Source organism: Bombyx mandarina, chromosome 20 (genome assembly GCF_030267445.1).
Source record: "Bombyx mandarina strain Sakado chromosome 20, ASM3026744v2".
Classification (NCBI taxonomy): domain Eukaryota; kingdom Metazoa; phylum Arthropoda; class Insecta; order Lepidoptera; family Bombycidae; genus Bombyx; species Bombyx mandarina.
Genome location: NC_143226.1, coordinates 10,344,038 through 10,355,881, shown reverse-complemented (window position 1 = coordinate 10,355,881; position 11,844 = coordinate 10,344,038). Strand labels below are relative to the sequence as shown.

Here is an 11,844-nt window from a genome sequence, read left to right as displayed (position 1 = left end):
TGTGTAATATTTTCGACGACTCTAGGGATTTCATCTCGACTATAAGTGTGCAGAGATGGCATGCAGTCAGTTAGTAATCGGAACTACTTGAAGCGAAACAGCGAACGGATGACCTGAAGCGAAGCGGAAGAAGCGAATTGAGAATTATAAAGTGTTTGTTGAGTGTTTTAAATGTTCTAAGTGTTGAATACAGTTTTTAGTTGTACTTTCGTGGAACTTATTTGCCCTGAACCCCAGCGCGTAATAATACGTTAGGCCCACCGGTGGGCCGCATGGCGTTCCACGTGTTAATATCACACATCAACCAATTACCGTAGAAACCATTAAAACCATTTTTTTATTAAATTTATGACGTGCCTGACATAATTTCTAACTTCATTGCATAACGTGCAATGAAAAAGATAAAATTAAAATTATTACTCGCATTTTTTTTTCATAATAATTTCACTGTTAACTTCGACCCCACGTATCGTAAGCTTACATTTGCGCAAAATGAAATCGCGACCACACGCTTACACTATTATAACAGCGAAGACCGGTTTTTAATTTCAACGGCTGAACTCTACCTCAAACAAAGAGCTTTACCCTTTGTCTCTACGTGTAGAGCGGCAAAGTCGAGCACAAAGGCATCAATTCGGCTTTGTTTTAACCTTCGATCGGGAGATGAACATTAATCTACTGTGGTTAACCCACAGATCGTTTATAAAGCATTGCTGACTTAGAACTAAATAGTTTTTGACAGTTCCTAATCTTTTCGTCCCGGAAATAGGATATTGCAAATTGTACTCAAGCATTCTCATTAGAATTAACGTTTTAATATTTTAAACCTATAAATAAATTAAGGTTAATAATAATGATGATAATATTTATTTGTAAGATTGGGGAAAATGTTTCTTCGCATTTTTTAAGAAAATTCACAACATTTTTTAATATCATTTATATACATTTAACTAATGTATGTAGGTACCATTTTCGCTGCACCAAGCCGCTGCCTAGCGTTGAGACCGCTTTACCGCTTCTTTAAAATTTAAACTTTTAATGATACCAAAACCAGCCAGATACAAATAGTATAGCCAAAGAGATTTTATTACAAGTTCATACATACTATAACGCGAAAAGACATTTTCCCCAATCTATTATTTACCTCTTAAAGGTGTAGTACAAATAGATAAAAATAAACACTATGCTGATCGCGATCTCTTTCATCTACAAATGGCATTTATAAAAATCTAAATCGTCTCCTGAAGTCTAGTCGCTTTAAGAGCTTTTCTAGACAACTTAAATAGTAAAAAAATTTAATCCAATCTTCCTCCGAATAAAAGTCTGAATGTCGAAGGGGCTTCAAAAAACGCAAGGACAACAAAACAAACCAAAGTTTTCGCCTTTAATGACGACGCTCTCATTAATTCGCGTGAGCATTATGTTTTTTTTCTTTTCTTTTTTTGTATCAAAGGACTTTACGAAATTTCCTAAAAAAAAACTTGGGTTTTAATTATTGGAGGTTGTTCTTTTTTAATTCTTTATATTTCAATATGCTTTACGCATTTCATTTATTTATTGCAGACGAGTTAATGTGTCTACTGCCTAGATGTGTTACGCAGACCTCATAGTTATGGTTTGTATGGTATAATGACTTTTCTCAACCCTTCGAATCGGAATACTTGACTGCTTCACGAAAAAGGCCACGGTAGCATCACATATCCGTAAAAAGGTTACAAATGTTCTCTACTATTAATTAAATCAAATCAAATGAAATAAATGAAATAAAATAACGACACTGGCAGAAATTGCTGAAAGTAGCAGCAGATTGACATTATTAAAAAAAAAAAAAAAGAATTAAAAAAAAAAATTAACATAATTGAAAGTACATACTTGTTGAACGTCAAAAGAACTACCGCCAATTTACAAAAACTAGCCTCCGTCCTGAGAAGAATTGGCAAGAAACTCAGCGGGTCTTTTTTTTTATATATTTTTTATTATTAGATATTTAGAATTACGACTAACTACAATCTTTGTAGGTTTTGTATACTATTACATGTTTCGTGGATCGTGGAAGCTATTCTTGGATACGTGTTTGGTACGTTCTTATTTAGAAAACTTGTTATTTGCCTCTGGGATTAGATTTTCCACGCAGTCGCACTTCTTAATAGAAGTACACCGGCCGTCTCATCTTCCATAATCACAACGATAACTTTGAGATTTATATTCGTATTTATTTACAACTAGCGACCCGCCCTCGCTTCGCTTCGGAAACTGTAATTTATTATTGATTTCTCCACTATTTAATGGATGTTATTATACATATAAACCTGCCTCTTCAATCACTATCTATTTAAAAAAATCGCATCAAAATCCGTTGCGTAGTTTTAAAGATTTATGCATACATAGGGACAGAGAAAGCGACTTTGTTTTATACTATGTAGTGATGGTTTATTTTTAGATAGATAGGCAAATCAACTCCCGGTGAGTTTCAGCTTGAGCCTATAAATAGATTACAATTTGCGACTAACTAACTTAAGCAATAGTTCGACGGCTGGCCATCAGGCGGGCCAAGGAGCAGAACATGGAGAGACTCTTGGAGGCGCTCGAAGCGGATCCATGGGGGAGCCCGTACACGGGCGCAGTTTGCCGCGCCCGTGTACGGGCCCCCCCTTTGACTGAGCGACTTCAGCCTCAACAGCTGCGGGACATCGTTTCGGCGTTGTTCCCGCAGGAGCGGGAGGGTTTTGTTCCCCCCGCTATGGGTGAGCCGTCGGACGCCATCGACGGCGAAGCCCCTGCTGAGGTGCCCCGTATCACTGGGGCAGAGCTCCGTGTGGCTGTTGTCAGGATGACTGTAACGGACACGGCCCCCGGCCCGGACGGAGTCAATGGCCGGGTGCTGGCCTTGGCCCTCGATGCCCTGGGGGACCGGCTCCTGGAGCTATTCAATGGTTGCCTGGAGTCGGGACGGTTTCCGTTGCTCTGGCGGACGGGCAGACTTGTGTTGTTGAGAAAGGAGGGGCGCCCAGTGGATACAGCCGCCGGGTATCGTCCTATCGTACTGCTGGACGAGGCGGGAAAATTGCTGGAGCGTATTCTGGCTGCCCGCATCGTTCAGCACCTGGTCGGGGTTGGACCTGACCTGTCGGCGGAGCAGTTCGGCTTCCGGGAGGGCCGTTCGGTCGTGGATGCAATACTTCGCGTGCGGGCCCTCTCGGACGAGGCTGTCTCACGGGGTGGGGTGGCGCTGGCGGTGTCTCTTGACATCGCCAACGCATTTAACACCCTGCCGTGGTCCGTGATAGGGGGGGCACTGGAGAGGCATGAAGTGCCCCTCTACCTCCGCCGGCTAGTTGGCTCCTATTTGGAGGCCAGGTCGGTCGAATGTACCGGGTACGATGGGACCCTTCATCGTTTTCGGGTCGTGCGTGGTGTTCCACAGGGGTCGGTTCTCGGACCCCTCTTGTGGAACATCGGGTACGACTGGGTGCTGAGGGGTGCCCTCCTCCCGGGCCTCCGTGTTATTTGTTACGCGGACGACACTTTGGTCGTGGCCCGGGGGGATGATTATAGAGAGTCTGCCCGTCTCGCCACAGCGGGAGTGGCCCTCGTCGTCGGGAGGATAAAGAGACTGGGCCTCGACGTGGCGCTCAGTAAATCCGAGGCCTTGTGGTTTCACGGGCCGCGGAGAGCGCCACCTGTCGACGCCCACATCGTGGTTGGGGGCGTCCGGATAGGGGTCGGGGTGCAGTTAAGGTACCTCGGCCTCGTGTTGGACGGCCGGTGGGCTTTTCGTGCTCACTTTGCGGGGCTGGTCCCCCGATTAATGAGGACAGCCGGTTCTTTGAACTGACTGCTCCCGAATATCGGGGTGCCGGATCAGGTTGTACGCCGCCTCTACGCTGGGGTGGTGCGATCGATGGCCCTGTACGGTGCGCCTGTATGGGCTGAGCCGCGCAATCGGGCTACTATGGCTCGGTTCCTGCGCCGGCCGCAGCGCACCGTTGCTATCAGGGTCATCCGTGGATATCGCACCGTCTCATTTGAGGCGGCGTGTGTGTTGGCGGGGACGCTGCCATAGGAGCTGGAGGCGGAGTCGCTCGCTGCCGACTATCGGTGGCGCAGTGAGCTTCGTGCTCTGGGCGTGGCACGTCCCTCCAAAAGTGAGCTGCGGGCGCGGAAGGCTTATTCTCGGCGGTCCGTGCTCGAATCGTGGTCGAGGTGGTTGGCCAACCCCACGAGGGGTCTACGGACCGTCGAGGTGGTTTACCCAGTCTTTTATGACTGGGTGAATCATGGCCGAGGACGCCTCACCTTCCGTCTGGTGCAGGTGCTGACTGGGCACGGATGTTTCGGAAAGTACCTGCACCGGATAGGAGCTGAGCCGACGACGAGGTGCCACCATTGTGGACACGACCTGGACACGGCGGAGCATACGCTCTGTTATATCCTTCCCGTTGCACTCCTTCTTGCTAACTATGCACTCTGTCCCGCTACCTCAACACTCTTCATAATACACCTATATCGGGCTCACGTCAGTGAGTCAGTCTCCTTCATCTCCTCATCCAAGACGGTCGTCCAAAATCATATAAAGTATTTTTTTTAAAAAGTTAAATATCCTGTGGCTCACAACATTTTGGTGGCAGCGTAAAGGGATTTCGAAAAGTCCCTGGTACGTCTCAATATCCAGTGAACTCTAAAATTCAGTTAATCATAGAATTAATACTTGTGATCGTGAATTCCACCGTTTTTACTAATAATTTGTGCATTTGTGTTGTGCTCGTCGACCGCTGAAAGCCCACTGCTGCGCATTCTACTTGAATGCTGTAGCCGGCATCACAGTATCATACCCACTGTCACGGATAACTGCTCCTGCGTGCCGCGACCGGTATCCGACGAAACACAGAAACGCAACTCACGGATCGCCTCATCGCCGAGTTCCGAGAATGAACACCCTTATCGTGCTGTCTGCATTCCTGTGAGCTCTTTATCAATTTATTAAATTGTTTTGGTCATTGCTATATTAGACACCAGTTCAAACTTTTGTATTCTATTTTCGTTTAATAACCGTGTTCACCAGTTAATTTTATAAGAATTTGTAATTGTATCGTATAAGAAAATGGCGGAAAGGTCTCAGAGTCCAAAATACGAAAAAACCGATTTCGCGGTAACAGACACCGAGGAGGAGGGCCAAGGCCATCTTCTTCCCCCACAAACGCGGTCTGTCGCGAAAAAGAGAGCTGTGATGATTCAAAAGCCCGAAATCGATCTCTCAACTTTGCTGAAATTTATAAAACCATACAATGGCTGTAGAGAAACGCTAAACTCATTTCTTGTGAACTGTAACAACGCTTACGAGCTAGCGTCTGACGTACAAAAAGATATACTGTTTAAGTACATACTTTGCCAATTACAGGACAAAGCGGAAACCGCTTGTTCCATTAAAGAGTTCGCTAATTGGCATCAACTCAAAGACTTTCTTAAGGTCCAGTTCAGCGAGAGGAAGCATTATGCTCACCTATTGACAGATCTACAAGAATGTAAACAACAAACAAACGAAAACGTTAGCCAATATGCTCTTAGGATAGAGACGTGTTTGTCCCAGCTATTAACCGAGATATCTATCTCTCATGGTCACAAAAGTAAGGAAATGGTAGGGCGGACAGCCGCCATGGAAGAATTAGCCCTCCATCAGTTCCAAATGGGACTTATTCCTCGCATCTCTAACATCATTCGTTGTAAATCTCCTAAAACCCTGAATGAAGCGGTGAACATAGCTATATCGGAGGAAAAAATCCAACAATTCCTATTTAAACAAAACCCCTCCGGTAATCGTCAAGAGAGTCGGCCAACTTCCAGACCAAACATCGCAAGACCAGCTTTTGCCCAACCCTTTCGTAGAGATGTGAACCGCCAATTCCCTACTAACAACTATTATCCTAGACCAAACAATTATCCAACTAGACCCGCGAATAGCTATGATTCTAATACCATACTTTGTAGATATTGCAAAACACCAGGGCACACCTTGGAACAATGCCGCAAACGCGAGTTCAACAACAACAAGTTTAAATTTAACCAAAACCAAACCGGTGTCGCCCAAAGGGTAAATTACGTAGAACAAGCCGATCAAGCTGAAGGCTATGATACGGTCGACAACGATCATCCAAAAAACGAGTAATCGTCTCGCCCCGATGTCGTACGGGACAAAGTAGAATAAAAACCGGCATCAGATCTAATCCTATATCCAAGGCAACACCGCTACATGGAAGTTACGCCTCAATTTTAAAAAAGAATCTAAACATCGAAAGGACATCGCTACATGATTGTCCATCCAAATCCACTGTATCCATGCAACCACTCAAAGAAGTAGGATTGCCAAAAAATACTGTATCCACTGTATCCGAGCGACCATTCAGAGAAACGAAGTCGCCTAAATCCACTGAATCCTTAAGCACTAATAAAAACACAAATACAAAATCCAATTTATCTAAGAATACTAATCCTAACCCTCCTAAGCCCAATGTATTTGAAATAACGAGTAACCCAGCCAAAACCCTTCTACCTCATGTCCTAGTCGAATCCTCTGTATCGAACATTCCACTTTCTTTATTAGTCGACTCAGGATCGTCTGTCAGCCTAATTAAATACTCGTGCATCGAAAAGCATCCTAAATTAGAATCAGAAATGATTAAATTAAAAGGAATAGATTCTGAAGATGAACCCATTAACACAAAGGGTCACTTCCAATTAAAAATATACGTCGATAAGCAAAAAAAAAATAACACATAAGTTCCACGTCGTCGATAAAATACATCTACCTTACGACGGCATTATAGGGTCCGATTTACTTAATGCGTATAGCTGTAATATAAATTATACCAACGACTTACTCCATATTGGGAAGCTATCTCTCAAATTACATTTTAATGATCCAGCGTATATAATTCCAGCAAGAACCGAAACTGTAATTGAATGCTCCATTACCAATCCTAATTTAAAAGAAGGAATGATTCTAGACCAAAAACTCTCAGACAGCTTGATAATTGCAAATTGTATAGTACGAGTTAAACAAAATAACAGAGTCAATTTATCCGTCGTAAACACTTCCGAAGAACCTATTGTCGTGAACTCGAATCTAAGTTTAAAATTACAACCTATAGATCCTTTAGAATTCCAAAATCATCCTGTAATTCATACGAACATCTCAACCAACAGCCTTAAACGTACTGAGGAAGTATTTAAACAATTACGTATCTCTCATCTTAATGCTGAAGAAGCTCAAGCTCTTTTACAATTATGTTCTGATTTCTCCGATATTTTCCATCTTCCTGGTGAACATCTTTCCTGCACTAATGCCCTTAAACATGAAATCAAAACAACATCCGACATACCAATACACACCAAAACTTATAGATTTCCAGAAGTGCATAAAGCAGAAGTCAAAAATCAAATCGATAAAATGCTGGAACAAAACATAATAGAGCCTTCCGATTCCCCCTGGTCATCGCCTATTTGGGTCGTCCCAAAGAAACTTGATGCATCCAACATCCAAAAATGGCGAGTGGTTATCGACTATCGCAGGCTCAATGACGTAACCATAGGCGACACATATCCTATTCCACAAATAACAGAAATTCTCGATCAACTTGGAAATAGTAAATACTTTTCCACTTTGGACTTAGCCTCAGGATTTCATCAAATCAAGTTAAACGAAGCCGACAACGTCAAAACAGCCTTCAATGTGCCCGAAGGACATTTCCAATTCTTAAGAATGCCATTTGGATTAAAGAACGCGCCGAGCACATTCCAGAGGCTCATGAACTCCGCCTTATCGGGACTCCAAGGTACAAGATGCTTTGTATACTTAGATGACATTGTCTGCTATTCCTATGACATCAAATCCCATATCCTCAATCTAACTTCTATTTTCCAAAGAATCCGTCAATTCAACCTAAAGTTGCAGCCAGATAAGTGCGAATTCCTTAGACGTGAAGTGTGTTACCTAGGCCATGTTATAACCGAACAAGGAGTAAAGCCGAACCCAGACAAAATAAAAGCCGTTACAGAATATCCAGTTCCTAAATCACCAAAAGACATAAAATCCTTTCTCGGTCTAGTTTCGTACTACAGACGATTTATCCCAGAATTTTCCCAAACTGCTAAACCTCTTACTAACCTCTTGAAGAAAGACACTGCGTTCATTTGGGAAAACCAACATCAGCTTGCCTTCGAAATCTTAAAAAGAAAATTAACATCCGCTCCACTACTAATCTACCCTGACTTCACAAAACCATTCATCCTCACTTGTGATGCTTCGAATTATGCTGTGGGTGCTGTCCTCTCTCAGGGACAAATCGGCAAAGACCGACCAGTAGCTTTTGCGTCTCGCACCTTAAACAAAAGCGAATACAACTATAGTACAACAGAGAAAGAATTATTAGCCATACTCTATGGATGTAAAACCTTCCGTCCTTATCTCTACGGAAATAAATTCCAAATCGTAACCGATCACAGACCATTAAAATGGCTGTTTAACCACAAAGACCCCGGCAGTAAACTCCAACGCTGGAGGCTAAAATTAGAAGAGTACGAATACGAAATCGTATATCGTAAAGGCAAATTAAACTCCGCAGCAGATGCACTCTCAAGGTATCCTGTAAATCCCGTATATCCTACGAATAAAGACGATCTAAATCCAAATCCTATTGTAGAATCTAACGAAGATCCCATTGCTGAAAGTAATCAAAGTCATAACGCCGAATCCAATCAAAACCCTACTACTATATCCTCACCTAACTCATCACCGCTCGAAATTCCTCAAGCAACACTTGACGAACTTATTAGAACTGACTTTAGCCCATTGAATGATGTAGACTTCGACTTTAGTTTCCTAGATCCCATGAATGAATCAGAACCTCTAACCTTCCCAGAATCTCCAAATCATCAAGATCCTATACAAGAATCCACTCCAGCACCCATAAATCCAGTACCTCCGATCCCTGAAAAGTCACCCGATCGCGTCGATCCTGTCCCACTCGTATCAAAACCAAATCCTAAAACTCCGTTTTCTCCCATTTCCGACAATGCTAATTGTCCTGTCGTCCCCGATACATCACCATTACCCGACGACAATTACAATAAATTCCTAAAATCCCCTACTAAGACGCATGATACAATTATCCTAGAACACAACGAAGACTTACTAAAATGTTCTCAAAAATTAATAATAATACCTACGTCTATAGATATGGACGAATCCTTACCCTATATCCAAGACATCATTAACAACTGTCCTAACCCACAACGCGACGAATTCCTAAAGAAAGAAAGATCCCTACATACTGTTTCCCCTCTTACTATTGAAAATAAAACCTACCTCTTCCTGTTCACTAAAGTACATCACTTCGATGATAATTCTTATCCTGACATATTCAAAAGTTTAAAGTATGCCCGCGACGAAATAATGATGATTCTACAATCTACGAAATTAGCATATCCGACTTTAGGAATCCATTCGATAGACATTCCTTTATCAAAATTTATAATATGCTAGCTTATCTCTTCGATGGTACTAATATCAAAATACACATATACCACAATAACATAATATACCCATCTCTTAGCGAAATACCCAAAATACTCAAAGAAAACCATGATATCCCTATTGCTGGACATTTAGGATCCGCAAGAATGTTTAGCCGCATCAAAGAAAGATTCTCCTGGAAAAACATGCGTAGTGACATTGAGAACTATATTAAGCAATGCCCATCTTGTCAAACCAACAAAGCACTACGACAAATAAATCGAGCTCCCATGGTAATAACTTCCACATCCACATCTCCGTTCGAGCGACTAGCTCTCGATATAGTAGGTCCCTTACCCGAATCCGGCACTGCTAAACTTAAATACATACTAACCATGCAGGACGACCTAACTAAATTCTCTCTAGCATATCCTCTTCGCAGTAACACTGCGGAAGAAACGAGTGAATGTCTCCTACACTTCATCTCGTTGTTCGGCATCCCTAAACATATCCTGACCGATCAAGGGACGAACTTCACAGCCGAGCTCTTTAAAAAGACATGTGAATTTTTAAAAATCAAGCAGTTATGGTCATCGCCATACCATCCGCAGACCCAAGGTGCCTTAGAAAGGTCACACTCCACTCTCAAAGAGTATCTAAAATCTTACGTGAACGAAAACCAAAACAATTGGCCGAAATACGTATACACGTCAATGCTAGCATATAACACAGCAGTCCATTCTACAACACACTACTCACCATTCGAATTACTATTCGGACACAAACCTCGTATACCAGACTCTGTATATGACGATAATTCCGATACCACTTACCCAGACTATGTCAAACTACTCCAACACCGCTTGAAACACGCACGAGATATAGCAATTGAGTATATTCACAAATCCAAAATCAATTCAAAAAATTACTATGACACACGTACTCGCCCTGTGACTTACAAAGTCGGCGACCAAGTTTTCCTAAAAAATCATCTCCGCTTACGCAAAGCACTATCGCCCATGTGGAAAGGGCCTTATAAAGTAATTAAAGTACATGGAAACCATACGGTAACACTACTCATCAATAGGCGCCACGTGAAACATCATTTCGATGAAATTAAACTCGCTGACGTGCGAGAGAATATAACCTCCTAACAAGTTATTTCTACCATTATTATAATCATTATTTTATTAGTTAAGGAAACTAGTTATAGGTATTATTATTATACAAAATCTTTTTATTATACAAAACATATTTACAAAATCCATATTTACATCTTTACATATCCTATATATTATTAATTTACGACAAAAGAATTTACACAAGTCTCTCTCTTGCAGCATATCGGCTACGGCTAACGCGGAATTTGTTGAACAAATTAACAAGAGTTCCGGTATATATTTTGATCCAATCGGCGAACTCAGAATTCGTACAAGCCACTTAGATATAGTTACATTTATAGATATCTCTTATATTAAGCCGCATATCCAGAATTTAAATTCAGTCATGGGCACCCTTAGATTTATATGTAATCAAATGCAAATTAAAATGCAAAGTAATCTAGAATGTTACAATTTACTAGAACCACTAACAGTAAGATACAACGACATCGTCTCAGAGTATTCAGCCACAGCTCACTTAACAGAAAAGCGATTTAAACGAGGGGCGTGGATAAGTGGCATTGGCTCTCTCTCCAAAACTATTTTCGGCACTCTGGACGAAAATGATGGTATTAGATATAATGAGGCTATACAAAATATGCAAAATAATGAAAAAAGGCTAGCTACATCAATGAAAGAAAATATTTTAATCACTTCGACCACTCTGTCAAAATTCAATGAAACAATTTACAAAATAAAAATTAATGAAGCTAACCTTAACCAAGCTATTGACAATTTCTCCGCAAAACTAAAAAACATCTCAGCTATCTCACACGAACTTTCAATAAAATCAGATATCAATTCGATAGGAAATAGTTTAGAGGCATCCCTATTAGCTTTATCATTCCGATTAGAAGACTTAACCAACGCGATAATGTTTTGCAGTCAAAACATCCTACATCCAGCCGTATTGTCGCCCGAACAACTATACCAAGAAATTGTCAATAACTTTAGACATATACCTGCCAACCTTAGGCTACCTACACATTTAACTTTAAGCAATATGTATAGTTTAATGAATTCATCTAGTTTAATATGTTATAGTTCTAGTAATAAAGTTAATTTTATATTAAGATTACCCCTCGTATCCCCTACGGAATACAATTTGTATCACGTTATAGCACTACCTACTCCACACAACAGTATTAAACCTAACTCGTTCAGTTATATTATACC

The 11,844-nt window shown here is 41.6% G+C and overlaps 1 protein-coding gene across 1 annotated transcript; it reads left to right on the top strand.

The window, feature by feature from the left end:
- The first annotated feature begins 4,941 nt into the window (after nt 1-4,941).
- On the top strand, nt 4,942-6,734 carry LOC149500753 (uncharacterized). Its single transcript, XM_089735953.1, has one exon. The coding sequence runs from the start codon at nt 5,102-5,104 to the stop codon at nt 6,161-6,163; it is 1,062 nt and encodes a 353-aa protein (XP_089592079.1). The 5' UTR covers nt 4,942-5,101; the 3' UTR covers nt 6,164-6,734.
- Nucleotides 6,735-11,844: the final 5,110 nt, after the last annotated feature.